Source organism: Kogia breviceps, chromosome 7, assembly GCF_026419965.1.
Source record: "Kogia breviceps isolate mKogBre1 chromosome 7, mKogBre1 haplotype 1, whole genome shotgun sequence".
NCBI lineage: Eukaryota > Metazoa > Chordata > Mammalia > Artiodactyla > Physeteridae > Kogia > Kogia breviceps.
In genome coordinates, this window is record NC_081316.1 from 106158290 (window position 1) to 106185897 (window position 27608).

Consider the following 27608-nt stretch of genomic DNA (forward strand, 5'->3'; position numbering starts at 1 on the left):
TTTATTTATTTTTTTTTGTGGTATGCGGGCCTCTCACTGTTGTGGCCTCTCTCGTTGCGGAGCACAGGCTCCGGACGCGCAGGCTCAGCGGCCATGGCTCACAGGCCCAGCCGGTCTGCGGCATGTGGGATCTTCCCGGACCGGGGCACGAACCCGTGTCCCCTGCATCGGCAGGCGGATTCTCAATCACTGCGCCACCAGGGAACACCCCCTTTCTTTTTTTAAAAAAATATTTATTTGTCTATTTGGCTGTGCCGGGTCTCAGTTGCGGCATGCGGGATCTTTAGTTGCGGCATGCGGGATCTAGTTCCCTGACCCAGGGATCGAACCCAGACTGCCTGCATTGGGAGCGCACAGTCTCAACCACCGGACCACCAGGGAGGTCCCCCTCCTTCCTTCTTAAGCCTTCCTCCTTGTGGGAGACTTATTTGGAAAGAGTACCATTTTGTCCCAGTCCTGTCCAGATGGGATTTCTGGGGTTTGGGGAAGCACAAGCGGGGAAAGGAATTCATCCATTCACTCATGTCTCAGATAACCACCGTTGAGTGTTTCTCCATGAGGCACTTTGCTAGGTGCTGTTGGCCACACACGCCTCAGTTAGCTGTGATCCCGCTCTCAAAGAGTTTACAGTCTCATCAAAGAGAGACTTACGTAGCTGGGACTCGGAGTGGAATGCAGTGCCGCCATCAGGGTGGTAAAACACAGTGTTGTGGCTGGGGAGAAGTCGGGGTCTCCTGTCCATTTGAAAGGCTTTCTTGAGAATCTGATGTCTGAGGTGGGCCAGGAAGGATGGTCGGCAGGACTGGACGAGCAGAGGCGAGGAGGCGAGTGGTGAGGGAGAGCTACAGCTGCAGGGCACCGCACAGGCAGAGAAGCAGGAGCGGAGCACGAGGGTGTCTCCTTTGCCTGGAGCCCAGGGCACGTGTGGGAGAGGAGTGGGAAACGGGGCTGTGGAGGCAGGTTGGGCTGGGTCACGGAGGACCCGAGTGCCAGCTGAGAAGTTGGGACTGGGTTACACTGGCATTGGGAGCCATGGGAGGTTTTTTTGTTTTTTTGTTTTTTTTTTGTTTTTTTGTGGTACGCGGGCCTCTCACTGTTGTGGCCTCTCCCGTTGCGGAGCCTGTGCTCCGGACGCGCAGGCTCAGCGGCCATGGCTCACGGGCCCAGCCGCTCCGCGGCACGTGGGTTCTTCCCGGACCGAGGCACGAACCCGTGTCCCCTGCATCGGCAGGCGGACTCTCAACCACTGCGCCACCAGGGAAGCCCCCATGGGAGGTTTTGAACAGAGGTGTAACGCCGTCCAGATGCTTAGCATTTGTCGAATGCTGGCTGTGTGGCGACAGCTGTGCTGTGGTCGATCCCAGCACTGGTAAGGAGTGGCCTGGGCGGGCCTCTGGGAGTGTGCAGTTGGAGAGAAAGGATGCTGGGCACTGTGTGGTTAGTGAGCGCTTAGTACATGTTGAATAAATGAATATTTAAGAAACAGTAAAGCAGGGCCAGGTGTATAAAGAGCTCGAGCACAGGTACAGTCTTTGGAGGAGGTCTGAGGGCAGAGAAATTACCTGCCCAGAGATGAGGGAGAACAACATTTGACCCCGGTCTCGAAGAGTAGGGAAGTTTTAGACGTGGGGGTGGAGGGGATGTTTTCGGCAGGTGAATGGCTTAGCAAAGGTACGAAGCCTGGGAAATGCAGAATATGGATGGGACTAGCTTCTGGAATATCCTCCCAGCTGTCCTGCTGCTTCTCATGTCTTTCCCTGGTCTGTCCTCCACTCCCACCAGAATGTTCTTCCTTCCTTCCTCCCTCCCTCCCTTCCTTCCTTCCTTCCATTTTTGGCTGGGCTGGGCCTTTGTTGCTGCACGCGGGCTTTCTCTAGTTGCAGCGAGCAGGGGCTACTCTTTGTTGTGGTGCGCGGGCTTCTCATTGTGGTGGCTTCTCTTGTTGCAGAGCACTGGCTCTAAGCACATGGGCTCAGTAGTTGCGGCATGCGGGCTCAGTAGTTGTGGCTCGTGGGCTCTAGAGCGCAGGCTCAGCAGTTGTGGCGCACGGGCTTAGTTGCTCCGCGGCATCTGGGATCCTCCCAGACCAGGGCTTGAACCCGTGTCCCCTGCGTTGGCAGGAGGATTCTTAACCACTGAGCCATCAGGGAAGTCCCAGAATGTTCTTTCAAACCAACAAACAAAACCTGAAACTCATCATGTCGTCATAATAACTAAGAAACCCCAGTACATTCTTCTACTTGAAAAAGAACATTCCCTACTATTTGTTCTTGGTCTACTGTTTAATTTATTAATTTTTAACAATTAAGCTTTCTCTAAATATGTCCAGAGTATTCACACAACCAGTAAATCATGAAGTCAACAACTCAGATTTCCCCAGGTATTGAAATATTGATTGCAAGGTCAGGTAAACTTTACACAAAATAGAAAAGTCCTGTAAAGACTTTGAACTGAAAGAGATCACTCACATTTATTAGAATGACCACAAAACTGACCAGTGAAACAACAGTGCCCGTATCATGGATTTAAATGTTTCCTTATTATCTTTTATTTATGTCCTTATCATCCCTTTCCACGGTCTTATTGTTTCTGACTCTTACTTCTTGGTCTTCAGCTCACCTTGAGAGCTAGGGGGAAGGTCCCAGGTTGGCTGAGGTTGAGAATGCTGGCTGACACCTAGGTGTAGGTGGCCTCTCCCAGCTGACCCAGCTCTAGCCATTGGGCAGGCCCCATGTTATACTTAGGCTCACTCTGTAGCCTCAGGAACTGTCCCCGTTTTTGGCTCTGCCCAATCAGATATGTTTTGATTGTGACTTCGATGCTTTCTGCCACGTGACACATTTTCTGAGTGTCATCAACCTGATCTGGCTCTACTTTGACACTTGCTTCTGAATGGGGCCTGGTCTGTTGGCATTAAATCCAAAGCCTTCTGTTTTTGGTTCCCTGAAATGATAACTTTATTTCTTCTCATCTGCCATTAAGACCTTGTGATGCTGATGGAATCAGCAGCTCAGGTTTTGAGCCTGGACGGATGTCCATGAGTAGGAATGAAGTGTCAGGAGGACTCGCTGGCGTTTGGAGAAAGAGGGCAGTCTCCACAAGACTGAGAAAATTGAGAGTAGGGATTCGGCCCTGTTCATGTCTGTGTGTCTGGAACCTGGCCTGCTCCCTGGAACTTAGGAAGTGCGTGGGTATGTTTTGCTGAGCGATTGAGTGGATGAATAGGTGAGTGATTGCATGAGCCACGCTGGGACCAGAGGGCATCCTGGCAGGTCGTGTTGTGCTTTTTTCTCCTCTGGGCTTTCCCAGGTAGAGTGGACACTGGATCCCCGCTTCAGCTGGTGGATTGAAGATCCCGATGTGGCTCAGTCATAATGTGCTTTGACTTGGGCTAGTTAATTTTTCCTTTATAATAGTTTACAAATGTCAACAAAAAAAGGGATTTTCTTCTTTGACACGTCCTGGATTTTCAAAAGCTTCCCTTCTGATCTTTATATGCTTCTTTGGGGGAGTGGAGCTTTTAAATATATTTTTTATAACCTCTTTAATATAAATAGGCAACCCAGTGTGATGGGGAGAAATGTCTAGAGTGGGAGGTGTTAAATACACTCCCCACCCCCATCTCTAGCATCCCATCAGATTTAGTTCTTTTTGCCACATGGACTGTTGGATTCCTGTGTTCTAACCTCAGGCAGGAACTGGGGCTTCTCCTGGTGGGGAAGGTTAGTGTTGGGGATGAACGGGGGTTTTAGGACAGACAAAGCTGCCTCTGCCTACCATGCCCTTTAAAATGGCTTTTGTCCCAGTTTATAGACCTTGGGTCCTCTGAGCCGCCCACCTCGTCCCGTTCCTGGGCAGCCCCGGCAGCCTGAGACAGAGAGCTTATTCTGTGGTTTGTTTTACCCTGTTTCGCTGTCAACAATCACTTCGCTCATGATTCCATGAGAGGGCAGTAGGATGGCAAGAATGCCTCTCTCTGTCTGTCTCTGTCTCTCTCTCTCTCTGTCTCCTTCCCCCTCCTCTCCTGCCTTCAACTTAAACCCGTTTCTAGTCTATTACAGAATCAAAAGGGATACGTTCCTGGAACAGACACTGAGAATGGATGGGAGTGAAAGAGGGGAGGCTGAAGGGTAGGTGAGCAGGCAGCAGATGGCCTTGTAGTGCTGGTGAAAAGACCATCAGCAGATCAAAGGGGGGGGAGAGCTGGACTTAGAAATAACAGGATGATGTCAGTGTGATTGGAAAGTGCTAACACTGGGGAGCAGTGCAAAGAACTGAGACCGACTGGGTGGGAATGAGACATAGAAAATAAACCGACTGATGTTTGGCTTGGTGGGGCAGGGGGGGAATCTCCCCAGAACGGGATCAATGCCAGGACATGGTGTTCAGCTCCCCTGTCTCCCACTCCCGCCCTCCTGAGCCGTGTGGAATGTAGGGCCCCTGCCTTTGTGCTCTGGACCACAGGAGGGGGATTGCAGCATGGGAGACCTCATAGCTTTTGGGGGGTATGTTAAATCTTCATGCAATGGTTCGTACAGGCACTCCCCTGCACACCCCTCTTCATGCAGATGGCAAAGTCTTTTTGCAAAAAACCAGCAGGAATTTGCCTTATACTCAAGGACCTGGGGCTGTGACAGGAGGAGACAGAAGGAGTGTGAGCACGGTTGAGCTGAGAGCAGAGCCATGCTGTGGGTGCGTCCCCCGGGTACTCTGCAGGACGCCGGCTCAGGAGGCTGTGCACAGGGGCCTGGGAGTGCGTCCTGGGCCGGGCCTCAGGCCGCGGGCCCCGCCATGGAATGAGGAGCAGGGGCTGAGTTAAAGGAGAGGAGCGTGGAGTCAGCTGGGTTTTCCAGACACTCAGCTCTCATTCATCCATTTGTGGATAATCCACAACAAATGCCTAGTCTCCCCCTGCTGTCCTTCCCCTCAGGATGTCCCCCTGGCTGTCCTGTCATTGCAGTTAGTTGATGTGGGCGCAGGGAAGGCAAGTTCACTTATTTTCATGTTAGCCTTGTTTTAATATTTTACTATTTACGTAGACAGAATAGGATAAACTCCATGGAACATTCTTCTTTTGAAGAATTTTAGCTTGAGAGTGGCATAGCCTGGGCCTGACATTCTGTAGTCTGGCCATATTCTCTCATGTGTAAGAATGGGAATCTCTCCCTGGATCTGGTGTGCTCTGATTTTTGATATGTTACTTGTTTTTCCATCATCTTGAATATTAATAGTTAATATTTGTTTAGCTATTTTCCATTTCATAAGCACTATAACAAATAATAGTCTAATCCCTGTATAATTTTGTAAAGTAGATATCACATCTCCATTTTACAGAGTAGGAACTCCTATATCTGCATTGACCCACTTAATCATTTTTAATATTCAGTCAACAAGCATTGACTGAGCACCTATTATGTGCCAGAAACTAGACACTGAGGATAATAGGAGCTGATTTGGTGAGGGCAACAGGCGAGGAAGTCAGCAGTTATAGGACAGTAGTTGTTGTGAAAGAGGATGAGGAAGGCTGATCTCAGGAAGGCTTACTGGAAGAGGCGATGCTGTGAGGACCAGTGGGAGCTTGTCAGGGTAGATTGTGTGTGTATTAAGAACGCACACGGGGGCTTCCCTGGTGGCGCAGTGGTTGAGAGTCCGCCTGCCGATGCAGGGGACACAGGTTTGTGCCCCGGTCCGGGAAGATCCCACATGCCGTGGAGCGGCTGGGCCCGTGAGCCATGGCCGCTGAGCCTGCGCGTCTGGAGCCTGTGCTCCGCAACGGGAGAGGCCACAGCAGTGAGAGGCCCGCGTACTGAAAAAAAAAAAAGAATGCACACAGCAGAGCAGGGAAATGGCGTAATGTTTGTTCACAGGCAGGATGTGTGTGTCTGGAGATGACCTCGGAGAAGCAAGCAGGGCTGGGCTGGGTGAGAAGGGCTGTGGGTCATGTGAGGAGATGTGAACTGGTGGTCCGATACATCCTCTGTCCCCTAATCCAAGTTCTGTTGCCTTTCTTTCATCATGAGATGAGCACGGCCGGGGTGGCTTGGCTGTGCTTGCTGAGTCAGACCCCCTCACTCCCCCCGAGACACTTCCACATCCTTCTTGGCGTCCAGTAGCCCCACAGACCTGTCATTGCGTGCTGGCCACTGCTGAGAGCTGGCTGCTGTGGGGACACCGAGGTGAGGAGACCTGACCTCGCCCTGAAGATGCCTCTCAAAGAGGAGGAGCTCATCTTGGCCCCTCTGCACCCAGTGACCGTGAAGACTTCCTCCACACTGCAGTTAGGGTGTCAGGAGGGTGGGCAGCACTGGAGGGCACCCTGCCTTTGTGCTGCCAGGGCATGAGGGAAGCCCACCCCTTCTCTGTTCAGCCTCCGCTTTTCTCCCTGAGACAGGCGTGGCACTGACCACAGCGTCACCACCGTGTCCGGTGCCCTTTGCTTTGGGCAGTAAAGGCTCATAGCCAGGGCCACCTGGGATGTTTCACTTTTCACCATTCTCAGCTGAATTCCTTGAGGGCAGGATCTATCTTCCTATTCAAGTCGCCACGGTGGGGTTTGGCTCATAGAAGGCGCTCGGTGAATGAACTTGTGGGTCTCATCATAAAACATGAGTTAGCATTTATGGGGCGCTTACGGCGTGCCAGGCGCAGTTCTCTGTTCTTTACTCACTCGATGAGTGTTAACTTATTTAACCTTCCCGACAATCCTATGAGATAGGCCCTACTGTTCCCCCATATTTTAGAGGAAGAGACTGAAGCCCAGAAAAGTTAAACAGTTTGTCTAGGGTCCCTGTAAGCACAGAGCCAAGATTTGAACCTGGGTGTTCTATCTCCGAAGTCAGGCTCTGAGATGCTCTGCTTTCCTGCCTCTCTTAACCATCCTTGGAAAGTTTGGGTGGGCTTGTCAGTCGGCTGCCAGACCTGCAGTGGATGGTCATGGCTTTGGGTTCCGTGGATCCTTTAAAAGGCAGACGGCATGGGTGAATGGCGTGCCTGGGGCTCTTCCTTGGCCCTCTGGACTCCGGTCATCACGCTTCTTGTTGGAGTGTCCAGGCTCAGGCCTCAGGAAGTCTCAAAAATCCCTGCCAAGAAGTTGTTCACGCTGGCAGCCCAAGTTTAGGACAGATGTTTTCTGGGAAGAAGGACTTCTCTGCTTGAGCCTAGGAGAGATCGCTGGCTGTATTTCCAAGGGAGGGGTTCCTTTTTCTCTTGGGGTAGCAAGGTTTTTCCTGGTCTTTAGCGTGGGGTTTGTGAGCGAGGAGCAGGGTGGGCAGCTGTAGAGGTGCACTGCTCCCATCTCCTTTCAAGAGGCCCTGCAGAGGGGACCTTGGGGATTAACGGCCTGTAGCTGCTGAACCTTTGATCCACCCCGGCTCGTGCCAAGGCCGGGCTTGTTGATGGAATTGATGGGGTGCAGCAGGCCCCAGAGCAGGGCCATTTCTGCCCGACGGCTGCGGGACTGTCCATGGGGCTGAGGCCCTTTCAGAACTGTGCTGTGGCGTGAGGCTCTCCTACTCAAGCCCCCTCCTTCCCTCTCCCCTGTCACAGGTCTCAGACCTGTGTTCCCAAGCCTCTCCCCACCTCCCGTATTCTCATGGGCATTTCCCCCAATCAGTCTTCTACACACCTCACCCCATCTGGCACCTGCTGCCCAGAGGACTCACTGGATGGTCCTCCGACAGAGGAGCCCGGGTCCAGGGCTGCTTATGCAGCCTCCCTAAGGGGGAGGCCATAGGGAGAGAGCTACCCTCATTGCTATGCAAAAAGGGTACCCTCCTGATATTTCTTCCCTGCTGCCTTTTAGAAATGATAACTCTAGACTTTGGTACTTTTCTCTCATGCGGTTCTCCGTCATCATCATCGTAAACAAATATTGACTTCTGAGCCTGCCATCTTATGGTTTGGCTAATGGGGCTGCAATGAGCCAGATTTATTACTCGAGAATGTGATGGGTGGTGACAGAGTTGTATAGTGCAGTGCACTGGATTCTAAGCTCCTCTGTGGACAGGGGTCAGGTTGGGTGTATTCAGATCGCCAAAGAGTTTCAGAGTCAGTGGAGCTGGGCTGGAGCCAGGAATCTGTGTTTTTAAATGCTTTTGAGGTGTGGGATAGCCATTGGTTTCAGAACTGTAGGCGTCAAGGAATGGCAGCTCCGTCTTGTAGCAAGTCTCTAAACCCTTTTATTAATTCCTGACGTCTTCCTTTCTGACACGGTCTTCTGCTCCCTAGGAATCTCCAAGAACAAGCCAGCCAGAGGAGAAGAAGGACATTTCTCTGGATTCCGATGCTGCCAGCCCCCCTGCTCCTGGCAAGCTCTTCAGCCAAGGTGCAGATAGCAGCCTGAGCAGTGCCGATGGCCAAGGGCAACAGGGAAGAGGGGCAAGTTGGCCTCCAGAAAAAGAAAAGAGTGAGAAGAATGATCCCGGGATGTCCAGGAGTGTGGCGGACCCCGGGGGCGACCCCGCGGGCGATCAGCCTGCCAAAGCCAATAAAAAAGAGGCACCAGAGGACCCGGTGGATGCGAGAGAGGAGGGTTCCCGGAAGGAAGAGGCAGCAAAGGAGCCAAAGAAGGAGGCTTCCGTCCCGAAAGAGAGCAGATCAGAGGCGAGCGAAGTAAGTCACTTTGTCTCACGGGCAGTTGCTGGCTGCAGCCCTGCGCTGCTCTCTCGTGCCCTGTGCACGTTCCTCTCCCTTCATCTTTATTACTGAGTCAGGAGCTGCATTTGCAGGCCCAGCAATGGGCCGTCACCATCAGCCAGAACCCTTAATTGTGACAAATATGCCCAGACCCAGCAGGCAGTAAAATCCTGAATGAAACTCCAAACCTGCTGGCACGAGAAATTCAGAGCAGATATTTGCTTTCCCGTTGGCACCTCCGGGGATATTCCTATTCCTCTGGTCTCCCACTTACTTCCTCTTGCCATTTCCTGCCTCCCCCTCCTACTTCTTGACATCACTTTGGGGTGAGTCATGGTTGCAGCCTGTGTTCCTGCAGAGAGAGGAGTCTGTTGAGGGGTGTGGGGGGATGTTTGGGAGTGTGCTGCCCCGACATTGGTCAGTTAGGTTGCACGAAGACTCTTCATTGGTCTCTCTGGCTCCTTTGAACAACCCAAGACACGGGAGTCTTGCTTGGTAAGATCAGGCCAGTGACCCGGATGGATAGAAGTAGGACCCAGTTGTGAGAGCGTTTGGCATCTTTATTTTCCAGCCCTTCGTCCTGCCCTCCCTCCAGGTGGATGGTGAGGGAATTCATTTAAAGAGCTTTTACCTACTTCCTGGAAAAGATACTCTCATTCTGTTGTCCTAGGATCGCATCAAACTTCCCCACTGCCGACTTTCTAACCATCTCCCCCTCAGCTTCACTTGGCCCTCCTTCCAAGTGTAAAGAGTGTTGCCCATACTAAGCGGGGCTGCCCTGCCTGAGTGGGCCGGGGGCAGGTGTCCAGAGAGAATGGGAGGGTCCACGGGCCTCTTTCAGGTTTTCCAGAAGAGGTGGATTTTGGTTTGGGTTCAGCCCTGGGTTGGCACCGTGGTTAGTGATCACGACCCTCTGTCCTCTGCTCCGGTGACTTCTCTGTGGGTCTGTCTCCCCAGGAGTCAGAGATCAGTGAACACATGAAGGAACTGCAGCCCTCAGACTCCACTGCTTCTGACCCCAAGTCCTTTCTTGGCCTGGTGAGTCTGAGATGGGGGGCAGCAGAGAGGTGGTGAAGAGCGTGGGTTTGCGAGGTCCTGTGTTTGAGTGATTCGCTGAGCATCTCACAGCTTGTAAGTGGGGAAGTTAGGACTCAAACTTGGATCTTGTCTAACTCCATTTTCTCAGCCCTACGTACTAAGGATAACACTACCTACTTTATAGGTTTGTTGTGAGAAGAAAGTGGGGTAAAGAGTATAAAACAGCATATAAACATTAAACAAACATAGCTGTTATTACTATTACTGCTGTGTGAATTGCCTATGAGATCATATGAGATCATTGCCTGTGGGCTCTAGCAGGAGCATTACATGAACCTAGGAGGTTAGAGGCTGTGTGTGTGTGTTTATGGAATCCCTGAGCCATGGTGAGGACCAGTCCTCAGGCTCTCAGGCTCTGAGCAGGAAGGATGCTGTGGTGTGGTATCATTTCCAAAGTTAAGACTTTGTCCTGGAATGCCAACATCCATGGTTTCTTTGTCCCAGTCCTTCCACCCAGCCTGCTGTAGCCTGGCTTCACTTGCCAGGTTTGTATCTATGGGGAGGAGTTCAGGGTGCTTTTTTGGCAGAGCACTTTTTCCAGAAACGACGCTCCATCTGTTTGGAGGAGGCAGATCAAAGGGGAAGGGATTAGTGGGGAGAGGGTCAGGGATGAACAGTAATGATACGAGGGGGTGCAGAGGAATTAGGAGGCTGTGTGCTCAAGCCCCTCACTGAGCCACGGGCTTAGGAGCCAGATGGCAGCTGCATTGAGTGGAGTAGAACTCACGCTGAAAGGAAAATGTCATCAGCAAAGAAAACCCACAAGCTAGGAACGGGAGGCAAAGTCCTTGTTGGCAAAAAACGTCATGAAGAATCACCGTGTTACAGAACCCTCCGAAGCAAGGGCCCTGGCCCTGCTAGAGGAGTCACTGTGTGGAGAAACGGGCTGCCCGTCGGCATTTTTCTTCTCTGTGCGAGTGGGTGGAGGAAGCCACAGACAGCAGGACCAGACCGTGGCTGGGCGTCCCTCCATTTATCAGGGCTGATGACAGAACTGTCCCTGTTAGCGTGCTGTCAGGTAGCCGTCCGTCACCTAGCCCAGTGCCGATCTTGGGCTCGGAGGGGGCGGGCTCGTGGCTCTGTGGCAGCCAGAGGGCAGCGGGGAGCTGGCACCTGTGTGGGCACTTGCTGCCCGTCCCAAAGAGAAGCTGGTGGAGGAAGTGGCGCTCATTCATCCCCATTGTTCAGAGGGACACCTGTATGGGAAGGGGAAGGAGCCAGCTGTGTGGAGCCTGGCAGGCCCTGGTGTCCAAGCTGCCCACAGGGCTTCTGGGCACCTTGGCCTCCTGGTTGGGCACCAGGAGGGAGAGACAGCTGGAAAGTGACATGCTCTGCGGCACATGTCACACAAAGAGCTTGGGCTTTGGAGTCGGCCCAGAGCACTTCTGACCCCCAGCCCTATTGCTTACCGGATGCGTGACCTTGGATAAATTACTTGGGCTCTCAAACTGCTTCCTCCGTGAGATAAGAATAAGAGGATCAGTCTCATAGGGTTACTTTTTTCCCTGTAATTTGATTATGAAAAATTTCAAACATACTGAAAAATTAAAAGACTTTTACAGCGAATAGCCACATACTCACCACCTAGAGTCTAAACAGTGAACAGTTTACCGTACTCGCTTTGCCACATACCTTTCCATCCAGTCGCAGTGTTAATTTTGAAGGTGAAATTAGTGAGTAGCTGTCGGAGTGCTTGGTACAGTGCCTGGCATGTAGTAGGCGTCTTTCTGGAAGGTGGGGGTGGAGGATAGGCCCTGTATCCCTGGTGGGTGCTGAGCGTGACAGAGGAGAGCTGACCTCCCCGTCTCTACCATCTCCAGGACTTCGGTTTCCACAGCCGGATCTCGGAGCACCTGCTGGATGTGGACATGCTCTCCTCCGTCCTGGATGGAGCCCGCTGGGAGGTGAGTCTCTCTAGGGCTGGGCTGGAGCCTCACTTTTGAGGATAATCAAGAGCTGAGTCCTGCCCATCCCAGGGTGCATTTCTGGAAGTTCTCTTCCTTCTGATTCATTAAGTCAAGGTCCTGACTGTGCCTGTGATGGGGTTTCCGACATACATGCTCTGTTGCTGCCGGGAATTAAGTCATTCCGTGTCCTCCACCCCCATATATTTATCTGTTTATCCAGTCACTTAGCAACTGAGGGGCGACCACTTGCTCCCGTGCAAAGCACTGTGTAGTTTGTGGGTTTCAAGGCACTTCCCAGCCTGGCCCATCCAACCTCTGCAGCCTCATCCTCAGCCAACCGCCCATGCCCTGGCTGTGCCCACCACTCGCCGTTCCCCTGGGGCCACACCCTCCACCTCCTTCACCACTCTGCCTGCTGGGCTGCTTTTCCTTTTGTCCCGGCAAGCTCTTTCTTGGTCTTGGAGGTCCACCTCTGACATCACCTCCTCCAAGCACGATTTATTGTTCCTTCCCTTTGCTTTCCTTTGTTTCTCTTAGTGCTGCTTCTTTTGTTTTATGGTTCTTTGTCTCCCCTGCCAGATGTAAGCTCAGACACAGACCCTGTCCTTAAGGAGCTTGAAGCCAAGATCATTTTTGCCTCCTCTGTAGGGCTGTTGAGAGGAGAGAGATTCTGACATGTGGTCTTTGCAAGTTTGAGCGGGCATTTGGTTTGGGTGAAACAAACAAGATATTTAATGTGAATCAGGCCTGGGTGCCCGGATAGAGTTACAAGGTCGGTTGCATTTGTGCCTGACATGTTCTTCTTGGTGCTGCTGGACCTTGGTCCCCACTGTTTGCAGCACTGGAGGTCTTTAAAGGCACAGACAAGGCCAGGTGGTGTTTGTCAGGAAGGGTTTGGAGCAGGTGATTTGTGAGGCACCTTACTGAGTTGGCCGGGCAAGGTGAATTTCCATTGCTCTGTCTCCAAAATCTGGCCAGTATTAGAATACTTGGGGGGCTTTAAATAAGACAGATTTCTAGGTCCTCCCTAAGACCTCATGAGGTGAGCAGCCTCTTTTTGGGCCATGCCACTTGGTATAAAGCAGTAGCAGGGCCTGGCTTGCATTTTGTTCTCATGAGGCACCCTCTGAGGCAGCCACCCTGGCAGAGGGGGCCCTAGGCTGTATCTCATGACCAGTGTGGAGCAGTGCTGGGCGCTCAGGTTGGCTGACCGCGTGGAGCCCTTTGCGAGATTGTGTCCGCCTCTCACTTCAGGGCACGGAGGGGCTGAGCAGGGAGGTAGAGCTGGAGGGACAAGAAGCAGCCTCTTTGTGGGATGGATAGAACCATAGGTACAGTCCCCTTTGTCTTTCCAGGGGGCACTTGTTCATTTTTCATGTTCTCTGGATCTCTCCCAAGGCCAGGGCCAGTGCAGAAGCTTAGAACTGAGCTAAATTAATTTTTGTTCACTTAAACATTTTTTATGCATCTTTATTGAGATCTAATTGACATAAACTGGACACATAAATGGTGCCATCTGATAAGTTTTACCATACGTATACACCTTTCACATCACCACCACGATCAAGATAATGATTATAATGAATTACAAACATGATGAATTTTATAATAGGTTACAAAAAATGACCATAAGATTATTTCAAATAATACAGAAGGTCAAAGTCTTCTACTTCCTGCAGCCTTCCTCCCTCCTGCAGGTAGGGACTGTTAGTTTCCATTAACATTTTTCATGTACCGTTCCAGAAAATTTTCTGTACACATATAAGCATGTATTTATTTTCTATTTGTTAATCTTTTTTTTCCCCACAGAAATTGGAACTGTGCTATAAAAACTGCTTGGCAATATGCTCTTCAAATTCGAGAATAGACCCTTAACTTATTTCTATGCTATTTCAGATCTGCCCTACTCCTTTTATTGGTTGCATAGCATTCTGCTTTATGAATGCACTGTGACTAACTGGGATTTATTAAACTGAGGACTGCATCATAAACAAAAAACAAAACCCCAGAGCTGAGTTTAGGTTGGGGAAGTGGTGTCTTGAGCAGTCGTAGGCCGGAGGCTTAGAATGTGCTTGTGTCTCCCCTTTCTGAAGAGTGCCAATATGCCTGATTTCTTTGTCTGGTTCCTTTGACTCCCTTTCTGGGGCAAAAATGTCTAGGGAGCAGGTAAAGACTCTGCTCAAAGGACTTCTGTCTGGGTACTTAGCCAAGGTGTCCCTTATTCTCTAGCTGGGGGCTAGTTGAGTTTCTAGCAGAAATATGGAAGGTGAAATAAGAAGAAAATAGGCCTTGTCTGTAGCTTGTCCTTTCTGATTCAGGGCTCAGTCCCCGGATATTTATTACAATCACTGCACTTTGTTACCCATCTTATATTTTAGTTTGTGAGATGGATTGGCCAGTGTGATTGTTTTTGTTTTTGTTTTTCCTTGAAAAGAGAGAGGGGGAGCTGTCCGCTGAGCTTGTTGTGAATTGTAGGGAAGACAAGTTGTGAGTTGAGCCCTGCAAGGGAGGGAGGTGGGGTGGGAGAAGGGCAGCCCACCCCGCCATTGTCTGCGGGCTCTGCCCGGCTGATGCGATTAGGAGTGGCAGCCCTGGCAGGGAGCCCTTCTGCTGCGGGCACCAGGAGGCACTCCCAGGCAGCATTGCTATTTTTCATGTAATTTGGGGGAGCTGGCTTATAGTTCAGACCCATCCAGATGGCAGAGTCGACCACAGCTGCCGGGGCTCAGGCTGCCAGTGGAGAGGTGTGGGGGGCTGGGGGCATGGGGCTGGGGACACGGAGGTGTGCCAGCCCGGCCGGAGCCCTGCTGGGGAAGATGGAGTGAGCTGTCTCCTGCCCCACCTCTCCTGTTAACCCCCGTGTCCCGAAACAGACAGGGCTCCTGTCAGTGTGACAGAAGGAGTGCAGGTCCTAGGATGGGAACTGGCGCTGGCAAAGCTGGGTTTCTTTTGTGTTTTGTTTTTCCTCAGGCTGGGGAAGAGGAGAAGGGGGTATGAGGAGAGCTCGTATTTGTGGCATGCCTTCTTTTGGGCCGGAGTCGGGCTTTATGTACGTGATCTCATTTAATCTTCACCAGAAGCCCTGTGAGCTGTGGTTTTCTATCCCATTTTGTAGTGGAGGAGGTGCTAGAACAAAGGGTTGAGTCCAGGCTGACTGCCCTACTCTACCCGCGTGACCTCACCCCTGCAGAAAATATGTGAATGTATCAAGAATAGTCCTTTTTCACCAGCTTGCCTAATTTGCCTAGACACCTAAGCTTTAAAATGAGATTTGGGGTTGGCTGCCTTTTTTTTTTTTTTTTTTTTTTTTTTTTTTTCGCTGTCTGGCTGGTAAAATCCCTGAGTAGAAAGGGGGCATCATTGTCTACTGACGGGACCTGGGTGTCGGGGGAGCAAAGGAGCGCCGCGTCTTCCTCCCTTCAGGTGCCCACACAGTGCCCTTCTCGTCTGGAGTACAGCTCTCTGTCATTTCACCAAGTCTCCATCTCTCCAGGGTCCTTCCTCTTTAATGCACTTGTCTGCTGTGCCCAATCCCGCTCACTTAATTTGAGCATCCCCGATTATCACTGGCACTGGTGGTCTGGGGCCTCTGTGGATCTGGGGTGTTCATGGATGGCTCCGCTTTGTGCAACTGGCAGTGAAGGGTTTCCAACTGCAGAAGGCAGGATTTTCTTTTTCTTATGTGTTCTGCTTCAGCCTCTGGCTTCTGCCTCTACCTACAGTGGCTTTGGTGTCTGACTCATCCTCCCCAGGCCAGCAAGGCTGGCCCTGGGAGCAGCTGTGAGCCTGGGGGCTTAGCCAATGCCCCAGGGCCTTCACTGTGGAGTAGACGACCTTCTCTTCTGCATCCTGAGTGGTCCTCACTCACCAAGAGCCACCTCTCAGTGCTTCCTCCTGGCGTGAGAGTCAGTTGGAGGATTAAAGGACCCAATGCAGACCCCCAACCCCCCAAAGTATACACTTTCCACTGCTACTTGCCTACAGGCCCAGAGGTTGGGAAGAGAAGACAAGGATGCCAGCCAGTCCAGCCAAGATGAGCTGCAGAGCAAGAAGTCCAGAGGCTCGGAGAGGTATAGTGCGTGGGAGGCCACCCCCGGGGACTTTGGGATGGAGTGGACTTGGGTGGAATTCCTGGCTTTGGTCTACGTACCTCAGTTGTGCTCCTGACTGAAGGCAGATGGTGAACTGACTGGATGGCCTTGCACAGTCTGCGTGTGTGTGTGTGTGTGTGTGTACGCGCGCGCACGCAAACCAAGTCAGGAGTGGGAGGTACTGCTGGAGCATATGGGGGTACTTTGTGCCCATAGCAACATTGTGGGGACAGGGCTCTGTCCTTTTCATCGGATTGGATGAAGCCTTGTGTGTCCCTGCTCGTGGGCCAGGGCTGGATAGCCTGCTCGAGGTCCGGGGGACCATGTTAGAGGGTCGGTAGTGCAGCTCAGAGCTCCGAGCCAGGCCTTACCACATCAGAAATGGCTGCAGCTGTGTGAGTGTGTGGTGTGTGTGTGTGTGTGTGTGAGTGAGAGAGAGAGAGAGAGAGAGAGAGAGAGATTGAGAGACAGGAGCTTCCAGCTTCTCAGGCCTGAGCCCATGATAAGAGAAGGGCTGCCACCCTGGAAGGGGAAGGGGGTGGTCATTCTACTTTTTTGGACCTTGAAAAGCTATCAGCATTCTTAGTTGAAGCTACAGCTTCATGCATTGGCTATAGTCTAAGCCTTTTGAGTCTGGCTTCTCGTTTTCTCCCTCTTTTCTGCTCAGTTCTTCCATCACCACCCCCCGCCCCCAACACATACACATACTCTCCCCAGCCCCAGTGATGGCGGGAGTGCACACACCTGTGAGTGTCCCCAGCTCTCACTCCTGGGCCGAGCAAATGCAGCCCAGGGACCTGGGAAGGCTGAGTGTAGTCCAGGCAAAGGGAGAGCTCTGGAGGGAGTTCCTTCTTCCTGCTTTTCTGGCTGCTCTGGCCTCCGTGGGCTCTCCATGGAGGTGGGGCCCCGGCTGGGGTCCAGCCCGCAGGAGGCATGCACCTCGGTCCCCGTACTCCACTCCCCAATTCTGCTGCTCTCTGAGTGGAGGCCCTGACTCTGCTGCTCTGCCCAGGTTATCTCCTCCTCTTCGGCGTGGGGAGCGGCTCCAGAGTCCCCTTCACAGCCAGGCCACGGATGAAGGGCCTCCGCAGCCCCTGGGGGAGCAGCCGGAACAGAAGGCGGCAGAGGAGCCTGGGGAGGGCTCTGCAGGCAGCCCCACGCCCCCTGGTCCCCTGCAGAGGTAAGGGTGTGCTGGAAGCCTCCCAGGGTGGGCGTGGAGGGCCTGGAGAGGTGGGCAGAGCAGGGGGTGGGGTCGCAGCCTAAGCAGCGCAACGGCAACGGAGATTTCTGCTTAGTGTTTCACACAAGCTGGAGAGTTAGGAAATCTGCCTCTTCCTTGTCCTTGACCTACAGCTAAAGTCGGGGTGCACGGTCTGATTAGGGAAGCTTAGAAACTCTGCAACTAGGAAGCATGTCTTCTGACCCATCTGCCCTCCTGCCAGGGGGCTGGGCAGAGACTGCTGTCACCCTGGACTAGGCTGTTCCTGCCAGGGGGGGCCATCTCTCCTGGTCCCCACCTGCCAGCCCCCTCCTTCCCAGCAGTCATCCGCCGCTAGTCACTCAGCAAGCCTGCAGGGAGCCCTGCTGGGTGCAGAGCCCCGGGCTTCCCTGAGGCCAGCTGAGAGGACCTTCACTCCCTAGCCTGCTCCAGAGCCCATGTAGACTTGCTAGTTTGTTCCCCTGGCAGGAGAAAGACGCTGGTCTTAGAGCTCATCTGGGTGGAATGAGTCCCTGGGGGAGGCTGAGCAGCGGCCGTGTTTAGTCAGCAGCATCCACGGAAGCCCTGCTGCGTGCAGAGCTTCTCCTGGGTGCCGTAACCATTCCGCATCCCACCTGGGACGCGAATCTCTGGTCCTTCAGTGTAAACTGCTCGGGAAGAGGCGGGGAGGGGAGCTGGATCTGAGACCTGAGACAGGGGAACCACAGGTCTCGCCGGGGCCACGCCTCCTTCGTCCCCATCACAGACCTTTGACCCCGAATGGGGTACACCTGGAGCCTCTCGCCTTCCTCTGGCTTTAACACCGTTGCTTCCTTGTTGCTGTCAAGGGAGGAGAGCCCAAGCCCACCTGCCGCCCACGAGAGGGGCGAGGAGCAGTGCCCCCAGGCCGAGGGGCCCGAGGAGAAGGTGGCGGCCAGCCCCACCCTGCCGGTCTCTCCAGAGGTGTAAGGGCCAGTTTTCATGTCTGTCCCTGCCCTCCATTTTGTGTTGATTGCTTCAGTGCCCATCTGGTCTTGGGTGGTGGGGAGGGGGTGCTCTGGCTCCGGCTCAAGGAGTGGAGTGGGGGGAGAGTGAGTGAGCCCTTGGTTCTGCGTACAGCCTTGACCCCTAAGCAGCCCCCGGGGCTCCCCTGCTCAGCACCTGAGGTATGAGGCTGGAAGCGAGGGGGAGGGGGGAGGGTACCTCCTGGGTCATTATCAGAAACCTGGTAAAGCGTGTTTTCCCCTCTACCAAGCACTGCTTTTCTCTGAAAAAATTATTGAGGTATTTATATACATGAAAGTACACACATCTGAAATGTCCCAAGTCAGTGAGTGTCTACATACCGTATCGCAACCACCCAGATCATCTGCACAACATTTCCATCCCTCCTGAAAGTTTCCTCAGGCCCCTTTCCTCTCAGTCCACCTGCCCTAGGTCACCGCTATTCTAGCTTCTGTCCCACAGATTCGTTTTTCCGGTTCTCTGACTTCATATGAATGAGGTTATCCAGTACACAGTATATATCCTTTGTGCCTGGGTTCAAAGCTCACCGGTGCTGTTGCACCAAGCACTTCTAAAACTCAGAAACCTTTTGCTCGCCTCCCCTTCCTCACCCCTTTCAGAGATAAGGAAACTGAGGTTCAGGAAGGTGAAGGGATTTGCCCAAGGTCACGTTGCCAGTCGGCTGCAGAATTAGGACCTGAGCGCTCTAGTCACCTGAGCCGTCGGCTTCTGACTCTTGCTCTGCAGCCACCGTGCCTTTTCTCTGCACGGAGAGAAACAGGTGTCGGGGTGATACAGGTTTTCCTGTCTGTGAGCAGAGCAGTACAAAAGGATTAAGCGTCCTCAGGATTCGGGCTGACTGTTGAGCAGAGACAGGTTCATGCACTGATTACTCACAGGAAGCGTCACCGAGGGCTGGCAGGGCACGTGAGTGCACAGTCTCACGTCATCGCTGTAGCAGCGCAGGAGTGATGTAGGGAAGGGGTAGCCCATTTTTCGGGTGGTGATATATCCCACAGTGACAGCTCTGCCCCTAAGGAATGACACAGCTTTCCCAGGTGCCCTGGGTGGCTGTGGACAGCCAGATCCGGGTGCTTTTGATGAGGACAGGAGGTGAGTGGGGTTCAGAAACAGGACCCTCTGGGCAGAGGTCAGAGGGCATTTTCCCAGGGCTTCTGGAAGAGAAGCTGGCCAGTGAGTCTCCTCCTGGCTGCCTGGGCTGATGAGTCCCCTTCCTTTGTGTTTCTCCTCCCATCCCAGTGAGGCTGCCCCTGCCGGGGGGCTCTCTCCTGGACCACACGGTTGCAGTTTACACAGCGCCCTTAGGAAATGTCTTCTGTTCCTTTCCTGAGTCTTCTCAGGCTCCATAACTTCCTTGTTATTAATCTTTACAGCTGCGTTAAGAATGGACTGATTTTCTGGGGTTCGTGGGGCGTGGCTCTGTGTCTGTGCCTCATTTGTATCCATGGGATTTTAATTTATGGAGGTGACTGAGTGACAACACAGAGAGGCCAATGCCACTGAAAGAAGAATTTATTCCTTATATTTCCAGAGAGAACAGGGCATGCCACACCAGGTGGGGCCACGTGGGGAAGGACCAGATTTGGTCAGGAGGCCGAAGAGGCGAGAAGGAAGAGCGTGACCCAGAGCCTTTATTGGGGTTTTCGCGGGAGGCAATGGGCGAGACAGGGTAAGTACCCTGAGCGAGTGGAGGGGTGGAAAGTTTGAATAATTTTGGAGGGCTCTGGGCCTGGTCTCTAGTTACCTGGTGCCTGGCCCTGGGTGATTTTGGGCGTGGGAAATAGATCAGGAGATGGCAGGGGGTGTAGGGATTGGTTGGTTTGCATGTGAAAGACATACTCCCTTTGCTGTCTGTAACGATTGGCTGGCTGGTGTGGAAGCGGCACCCTCTCCTTGACCAGCCAGCTTTTTCAGATGCCATAACATCATGAAATACAGAAAATAAAAAGCATGGTTAGTAGAGTCTATCACCTGCATAGATATTGTCAAGCTGCATCAGGAGGAGTTAAGAGCAAAGGGCAGCTCGGGGAGTGCAGGCAGGGCTAGCAAGCAGCCACCGCTGTGCGTGCTTTATGGCTAGAGGCCTGGGTCTGGGAAACAAGGATACCCTTCCGTCTGTCATCCCAGCATCTTTCATGAGGTGTGTATAGAGAGAGGGCAAATGAATTAAAACAACTGGGTTGAAAGTGAGCGGAGACAAGATTCCTGATAGTGATCTGAGTCTTAGTGGTACCCTGGCCATTTCAGGGCCATGGGTATCGTATCCTCCTCCCTCCCTCCCTCCCTCCCTCCCTCCCTGCCCGCCCCCCCTCCTTGCTTTCCCTCGTATGGCTCGGAGTAACTTGGTGGCCAGTCTGAAAGGATGATGCTCTTACTGAGCCTCTTCTTGGCCACTAACTGTTGCAAACTGGGTCTCACTGATGCTGATACCTGAGGAGTGGCCTAGAAATCCGACCTGCCTCTTCCTCTGGAGTCTTCAACTGCCCAGTTGTCTCATAGATTTTTCAGGCTCACTGTTTGACCGCCTTGGACCTAAGCTGGGAGTTTGGGATACTCGATCTTTAAAACAGGGACACGGAGAAGAGGCCCACTGAAAAGCAACCCCGTTTGCCTGTGTGCCAGGAGTGCGGGCAGAGGCTCAGTGGTGCGTGCAGCCTGGGCACACACTGGCACGCCAGCTGATGCCCCATCTCTCCGCAGCATCTGTCCCCAGGGCTCCACATAGCTACGTAGCCCGCAGGGGAGAGAGACATTAAAAGGTACCATCTCAGGGAAAAAAGATGTTTTCAGCTCAGGTTGGAAATGAGTTGGAGGGTTGATGAGGCTGAGAGCTGCGGGGGGAGGCTCTTTCCGAGGGCGGGATTCTCAGAGGAGGTGGCGGCCACATCTTACATCTGCATCAGTCGGGCTGGGACAGGGGCACTGAGAGGAAGCTGGGACTTGGAAGGGGGGAGATGGGCTTGGGAGCAGAAGAGAACTGAAGGCAGAACTCAAGACTCTTTCTGGTCTGAGTCATGATTTCAGGAAAGATCTTAATGGTATTTCAGAGATAGCAGTAGCCTTTTGTGTCTTCCTTCTCTCTCTGGCCTCAAGGGGCTGAAATGGAATTCCAGAGCCCTTGTTTACTTCTGCTGTTCTAATCTGATCCTGCCCCGCCGCCTTCTGTCTGCTGCAGTGTGGGAGCTGAGTGAGGAGGGGGTTTTACATCCCCAGCGGTGGATGGGGGACTGGCTCCCCTCTTGGACTCTGGCCCCTCTTGTCCTTGATTTGGACCACGCCCATATGCTGTTGGGGTCCACTGGGCCACCGTGCCAGGCCTGCCGCAGCTGGAGCACCACGGGAGAAGATGGTGGTTGGGTGGCCAGACCAATTTCTGATGTAAGATTTAGGGACCTGGGAATGCCAGCATGTCCTGGCCTTTAAAAAAGCCACTCTGGGAGGAAAAACACTTTATCCCGCTTATGCTTTCATTGCTTAAAACGTTCTTGGGGTTTCTTTCTCTTTGGGTATTTCCTTTAAGAACCGGAGTACAAGCAACATAACAGCCTTCATTATAGACATCTCTTTTTTTTTTTTTTTTTTTTTTTTTTTGTGGTATGCGGGCCTCTCACTGTTGTGGCCTCTCCCATTGCGGAGCGCAGGCTCCGGACGCGCAGGCTCAGCGGCCATGGCTCACGGGCCCAGCCGCTCTGCGGCATGTGGGATCTTCCCGGACCGGGGCACGAACCCGTGTCCCCTGCATCGGCAGGCGGATTCTCAACCACTGCGCCACCAGGGAAGCCCTGTTATAGACATCTCTTTAACCCATATACCAGTGTTCCTTATCTCACCACCCGCCTTACGCATCCAGGTTAGAATTTCTTTTACACATTTCCAAACAGTGAATTCACTCTCAGCAGATGAAGCTGTGGCATCATCCGGGATCTACGGAGCCTGGCATTCTGGTTGTGTTCTTGCTCCTGTCTTTGGCTTAGGGAAGGGTCTCCTGCCCGGCTCCCTTGGCAGAGTGGGGAGGACGGTTTCCCATTCCTGGGCCTCCATGGACTATTCTAGGTCTCAGGGCTAGGAGTTCTAGCAGCGAGGAGACACGCTGCCGCTTCTCCCGCTGGCTCATACACACTGGCCTCTGTTCAGTTTGAGAGTCAGAGAGCAAGCAGCCTCTGGGGACTTCCCAAACTGCTGGCATGAGCCTCAAGTAGCAGGGAGAGCCCTGGCAGGGAGTCGGAAACAGGGCCATGAGCCACCCTGGGGAGGAATCCATCCACGAGGGACAGAGCTTCTCTCTCTTCCTGCTGCCGCCAGCCCTCGAGCCACAGCTTGGGTGTTCAGTCAGGCCACAACCTACCAGGTGTCCTGAGAGCCTCCTACGGGCCACCCTCATCCCCAGGCTCTCGGGGCGTTTGACAGCCACCGTGGGGCTTGTCCTATAGAACAAGTGCTGCCCGTGTCTTCGAGAGGGTAGCCTTGCTGCTCGCCCTTGGGTACCTGATCTGCACTTACGGTTCCTGACCCTGGGCCCTCTGTTAGGGTTCTGTATGTGCTGTTCTGTATCTGTGTAAATCCTAGTGCCGAAAGGTGGGTGGATAGTAAACCTAGTGAAACGCTGCTTCCACCCTTGGCAGGCGATCCACAGTGCCTGCGGCTCCCCCAGAGCTGCTCTCAGAGGCTGCACTGAAGGCCTCGGAAGAGGCGGTGGCCCAAGAACTGGAGCAAGAGCAGAGGTGGCTCCTGGAGTCCAAGCGAGAGAAGATGCAGATGCAGCGGCTGCAGGAAAAGCTGTGGCAGGAGGAGGAGGCGGAGACCCTGCAGCTTCACCGGCAGAAAGAGAAGGCGCTCAGGTCCCGCCCCACCCCCCAGCCCAGCCGCCCTGGCTGTGCAGGGACACCCTCCTCCCGCCCTGGCAGCCACAGGGATGCCCGGGGCCCCTCCAGGACTGCTCCTCAGTGGCCCGTGTGGAGGGGTGGGCTCCCTGGCCAGGGCTCGTGCCTTTCCTCTTTTTGGGGAGGACTTGGGAGGTGTGATCATAATGAGGGTAGCTAACATTTTTTGAGAGATGACGCTGATCCATATGGTTTATATCTGTTAATTTGTTCAGTCCTCGGAACGGCCCTTATGAGGTGTCGTCATCAATTCTGTTTTGTAGCATCTGTAATACAGACGAAGAAACTGAGGCACAGAAAGGTTAAGTAGCTTGTCCCAGGTATGGAGACTCGTAAGCAGCAGAACCTGGATTAACCCAGGCAGTCTGTCTCCGGAGAACAACTACATCGTCCTCTCTCTTGGGAGTCAGGGCTCTGTTGGAACCCAGTGAGATTGGGAGGGACCACGTGATATGGTGTGAGGTGCTCTCAGAGCCAAAAGTTTCTATTTGGGTTCCTACTCTTTGAGTAGCTGTCTGCGAGCCCGGGACAAATGCTACATGTAAGCCTGGGCTGGGCCTGCGTGTATAGGATTGTGTGTATGTATGCTGGAGTTTTATTTTTATAGGAAAAGGCAGTTCAGGGCTGACATGATGGCTCCACAGAGTGACCAGGTCCCTGGTCTCCTTTCATCTCTCTGCCATCTTTAGTGCTGGGTTTTACTCTCAGGGTCTCTTTACAGTCCAGTATAGCTGCTGGATCTCCAGCCATCGTATCTGTGCTCCAGGCAGGAAGATTAGGGGCACCTTCTAGCTCATTCAGTCCCTTTGAAGGCGCTTTCCTGGAAACTTTACCCAATAACTTCTGCTTATTCTTTAAAGGAGTTTTCCTGGAAACTTTACCCAATAATTTCCACTTATATCTGGCTGGCTACCTCTGGTTGCGAAGGGTAACTGGGAAATGTAGTCCTTCAGCTGGTCCTCTGTACCTGATAGAAAAAAATCAGGGTTCTCTTAGTAAAGAAAAATGGGAGAATGGATATCGAGAGGGTAATAAGCAATCTCGGTCACAGTCCCAGGATGGGAAAGGTGCCACAAAAAGATGTTAATATATTTCACTTACTTGGCAGTTAAACTAAAGGCTAAATCTTGTCCTCTTGGACAGAACATCTGAAAGTGCTAGAGACTTGCTATTTTTCTGTCATCCGTAGCAAAGACTTATAAAAATATTTATGCTTAGTTTAGAGAAACTAACAAAACCAACACCCAACTACCCAGAGGGTTGGGGACAGTCTCCCTCATTAGCCCAACACAGGATCTACTGACCCTGGGTCCATCCTTATGTCACCCCTCCTGGATCCCCAGCTAGAGTGCCTCGCAGAGAACAGATCTTCCCACAGCATCCTCCTCTTCCAGCCAACTGAAACTTGGGGCAGGGGCCCACCCAAACAGGGTGGTACTCAGCTTACCTTGAGAGACAGTGCCTGGGAGGAAACCCCTGTGGAGTCTCCCTGCCCGCCTGCCAGGCTCCTCTCTCTTCCTGGTCACCCTCGGCTGGGCTGACTGTGCCTTTTGTCCCTCCCCAAACCCCCCAACTGCAGAGGGGGCCTCCCAGAGACCTCTTAAACCGTGGTGAAAACCAGCCTGCCAGAAGTGTCTGACTCAGGGCCTGAAACACAGTAGTTGCTCAATAAGTGGTGGGTCTTGATTGTAAATATTTTCAGTCGAAATCAGTACAGTGTCAATGGTCTTGACTAAGTGGTTTCTCTGTGGGCAGTGCCTTGCCTGGCTGTCTTCAAAGTAGTTTATCACGAGAACCCTGTTACTGTTTACGTGTGAGCCTTTCTGAGGGGAGGGACCTCCTCTCTGCTGGGAAACTGCCACTTGGTAGAAATTTCTGGAAACCCCAGCTGACCTTGTAGCAAATAGTTCTCTAATGAGAAAGCAGGCAGGGGAGGCAGACAGGCTAACTCTTAGTTTCTTTAGTTACAAAACGAGGAGATTGAGTTTAGTTGTAAGACGAAGAGACAGAGTTGTAAAACGCAGGACTTAACCTCTAAAGACCCTTCCAGCTCTGCCATTCTGCGGTGCTACGTGTAACATTTGGCCACGGGATGGAGAGGAAGGGTTTCTGGGCAGTCTAGAAGGAAGGATTTTTACTTCACTCAAATCTTCTGTCATCATGGAAGAGAGCAGTGGTGCTGATAACTTAAAATAGGAAATGAACCTAAATCTTTTCTGGCTTTGGAATTCACTCCAGAAGCTTCTCCAAGAAATTGTCATCTGAATCATGCACAGCACACACAGCCCCTGGTCACGTGGGGGCTGCAGGAGGACCGTCTGTTTGGGATGAGATGGTTACTATCATTAGTCTGCGAGTAAGATACCCCTCATAGATAACCAAATCTTGCTTCTAGTTTAGGCCTGGGTGACACCGTTCAAATTCAACAAACATGCATCGAGTACCTACTTCGTATCTGCTCCCGTGTTTGGCACTTAGGATAAAACAGGTTTTAAGACGAGACTCTTTCTCTGGAGAGGCTCCCAGGCTTGTATGGAAAGCACACATACAAAAGATTAGTTAATTATGTTGCAGTGTGATGCGTGGCACCGAGTGGCATGGATAAGAAAGGTCCTCATATAAAGTGTGTTGGGAGCAGAAAGGTAATTGATGAACTTGGAAAGACTCTTCTGAGAGGCGGGAGCTGGGTGTTGAACAAGGAACATGGGTTCGTCAGGTAGGAAAGGGGATTCTAGGCGGGGGAACCAGCACGAACAAAGGCCAGGAGGCAGGGAAGAGTGTAGTGGGGTTTAGAGGGGGTGGCTCATCTGCTGTGGCCAGAGCTGGGCTGGAGTCAGACTGGATCCCACCTTGAGTGAACGCCACCGAGGTGAAGCTGGAGGCCGAGGGGAGCCTTTGGCAGAAATGCTGTGCTGGGATCAAGGAGCCTGTAATCTGCTTCCGGCGGCAAAGAGCAGGTGGTTCGTAGCCCCTCTAACCCGGGGAGGTGTTAGAGGGAGGCAGCAGGACCCAGAGGCTGAGGTGAGACTCATCTTTAAGACTTAGGAAGCTTCGGACTTCCCTGGTGGTGCAGTGGTGAAGAATCCGCCTGCCAATGCAGGGGTACAGGTTTGAGCCCTGGTCCGGGAAGATCCCACATGCCGCGGGGCAACTTAGCCCGTGCGCCACAACTACTGAAGCCCTGCATGTCTAGAGGCCGTGCTCTGCAACAAGAGAAGCCACCGCAGTGAGAAGCCCGCGCACCGCAACGAAAAGTAGCCCCCGCTCGCCGCAACTAGAGGAAACCCACGCGCAGCAACAAAGACCCAAGACAGCCAAAAATAAATAATGAATTTTTTTTAAAAAAAAAGACTTAGGAAGCTTTACAGGCAGGCTGTGGGCTTTTGGAGGCCGAGAGCCAGGGGTTATGCCTAAAAGAGGGAAGGCTTTGTGGCCGCCAACAAACTTGCCTTTCCTTTGCTTCACAGTTCCCTGACGGAGCAGCTGCAGAGAGCCACCGAGGAAGAGGAGAGCCTGGTGAGAGAGCAGGAAGGCCAGAGGCTGTCCCGGCTCTGTGCCCAGGGGCAGTGCAGCGTGGAAGCAGATGAGGACCAAATCAGGTGAGTGCAGGCTGTGGGCTGCCCGGTCCCCTGGAGGTCCACAACCCGCCCCCCCCCCCCCCCCCCCCCCCCGTGCCTAGGCCCATCCCCACCCACTTGTCTGCCCAGGGCCGAGCACGAGGCTTCCCTGCAGAGGCTGCGAGAAGAGCTGGAGTCTCTACAGAAGGCTGAGAGGGCCAGCTTGGAAGAGAGAAACAGGCAGACGCTGGAGCGTCTCAGGGAAGACCTGGACGCTTCGGAGAAGAGAGAGCAGGCCGCCCTGAACACGGAGAAGGAGAGGGCCTTGCAGCAGCTGAGGGAGCAGCTGGAAGGGGAGAGGAAAGACGTGAGCGGCCCCCTCCCCGCCCCATGTGATCCTGGGCTGCCTGGGGAGGGACTGAGCGCTGAGGAAGAGGAAGCGCCAGCCTTGGGGTGCAGGGTGGGGAGCCAGGTGAAGAGCGGGTGTCTGTGTGGATGGACAACGAGATGTTGGGCCGGCTGTCTGGGCCCGTGTGGACCTGGCCTGTGGATTTGGGAAGATTTCATGACTGAAAGAACTTAAACCAGACCAGAGCTCTTGAGCCAAAGGGGCCCAGTCCTTGTACTTGTCCCTGAGGGGCAGCTGTGAGGACCTCGCGTTTCTCTCCTTTCCTCCCCTGCCTCAGAGCGAGAGGCTAGCCCACTCAGAGGAATTTTTTTCTCCTTTGTCCTTACTCCCTGTCCCTCCAGGCCGATGGGTCTGTCTCTAAGTAAGAGGCTGAAGTAGGTAATAGGCCACGTGGAACTTTTGTTTTCTTTTGGTGATGGGTGGAGTTTCAGCTCTCAGGCCCGGGGAGCCTGCAGAGAGGCACGGGGGTGTGGGGACGTCACGGTACTGCACGCGCTCTGGGAGGTGGTGCTGAGACGTGCAGGCCTCCCTGCCTGGTGCTTATGCACAGGCAGGAGTGTTGCCTATGTAGCGGTGGCCTAGAGGCGGGGGAATGGAAGCCGTGACCGAGCCTTACTGAAAGGCCCCTCCACTCTGGCCTTCATGTCCCTGTTGGTTTGCGAGGTGCAGACTTGAGGGACAGTTATTTCGGAGGAACAAAGATGTGCCTGCGGTTCCCCTTGAGTGCTTAGCTCGAGAGGCATTGGGGGTGGTCTTCTGGCTCTTCCTCGTCTCAGGTCAGAGCCCGGCCAGCCTGCCCTGCGTCCTC

The 27608-nt window shown here is 53.1% G+C and overlaps 1 protein-coding gene across 15 annotated transcripts in view; it reads left to right on the forward strand.

Moving 5' to 3' along the window:
* Nucleotides 1–27608, forward strand: part of CEP164 (centrosomal protein 164) — a 74569-nt gene that overhangs the window by 34564 nt on the left and 12397 nt on the right. For 11 of the 15 annotated variants that reach the window (XM_067039003.1, XM_067039004.1, XM_067039013.1 and 8 more), the window contains 10 exons: nucleotides 8227–8610; nucleotides 9592–9672; nucleotides 11553–11636; nucleotides 15624–15709; nucleotides 16743–16910; nucleotides 17777–17893; nucleotides 19486–19623; nucleotides 22577–22792; nucleotides 26302–26433; nucleotides 26542–26758. In XM_067039003.1, the coding sequence (XP_066895104.1) occupies nucleotides 8227–8610; nucleotides 9592–9672; nucleotides 11553–11636; nucleotides 15624–15709; nucleotides 16743–16910; nucleotides 17777–17893; nucleotides 19486–19623; nucleotides 22577–22792; nucleotides 26302–26433; nucleotides 26542–26758 (1623 nt within the window). The remainder of the gene's footprint in view (nucleotides 1–8226; nucleotides 8611–9591; nucleotides 9673–11552; nucleotides 11637–15623; nucleotides 15710–16742; nucleotides 16911–17776; nucleotides 17894–19485; nucleotides 19624–22576; nucleotides 22793–26301; nucleotides 26434–26541; nucleotides 26759–27608) is intronic. The other 4 variants (XM_067039014.1, XM_067039015.1, XM_067039008.1 and 1 more) reach the window with 3 other exon arrangements.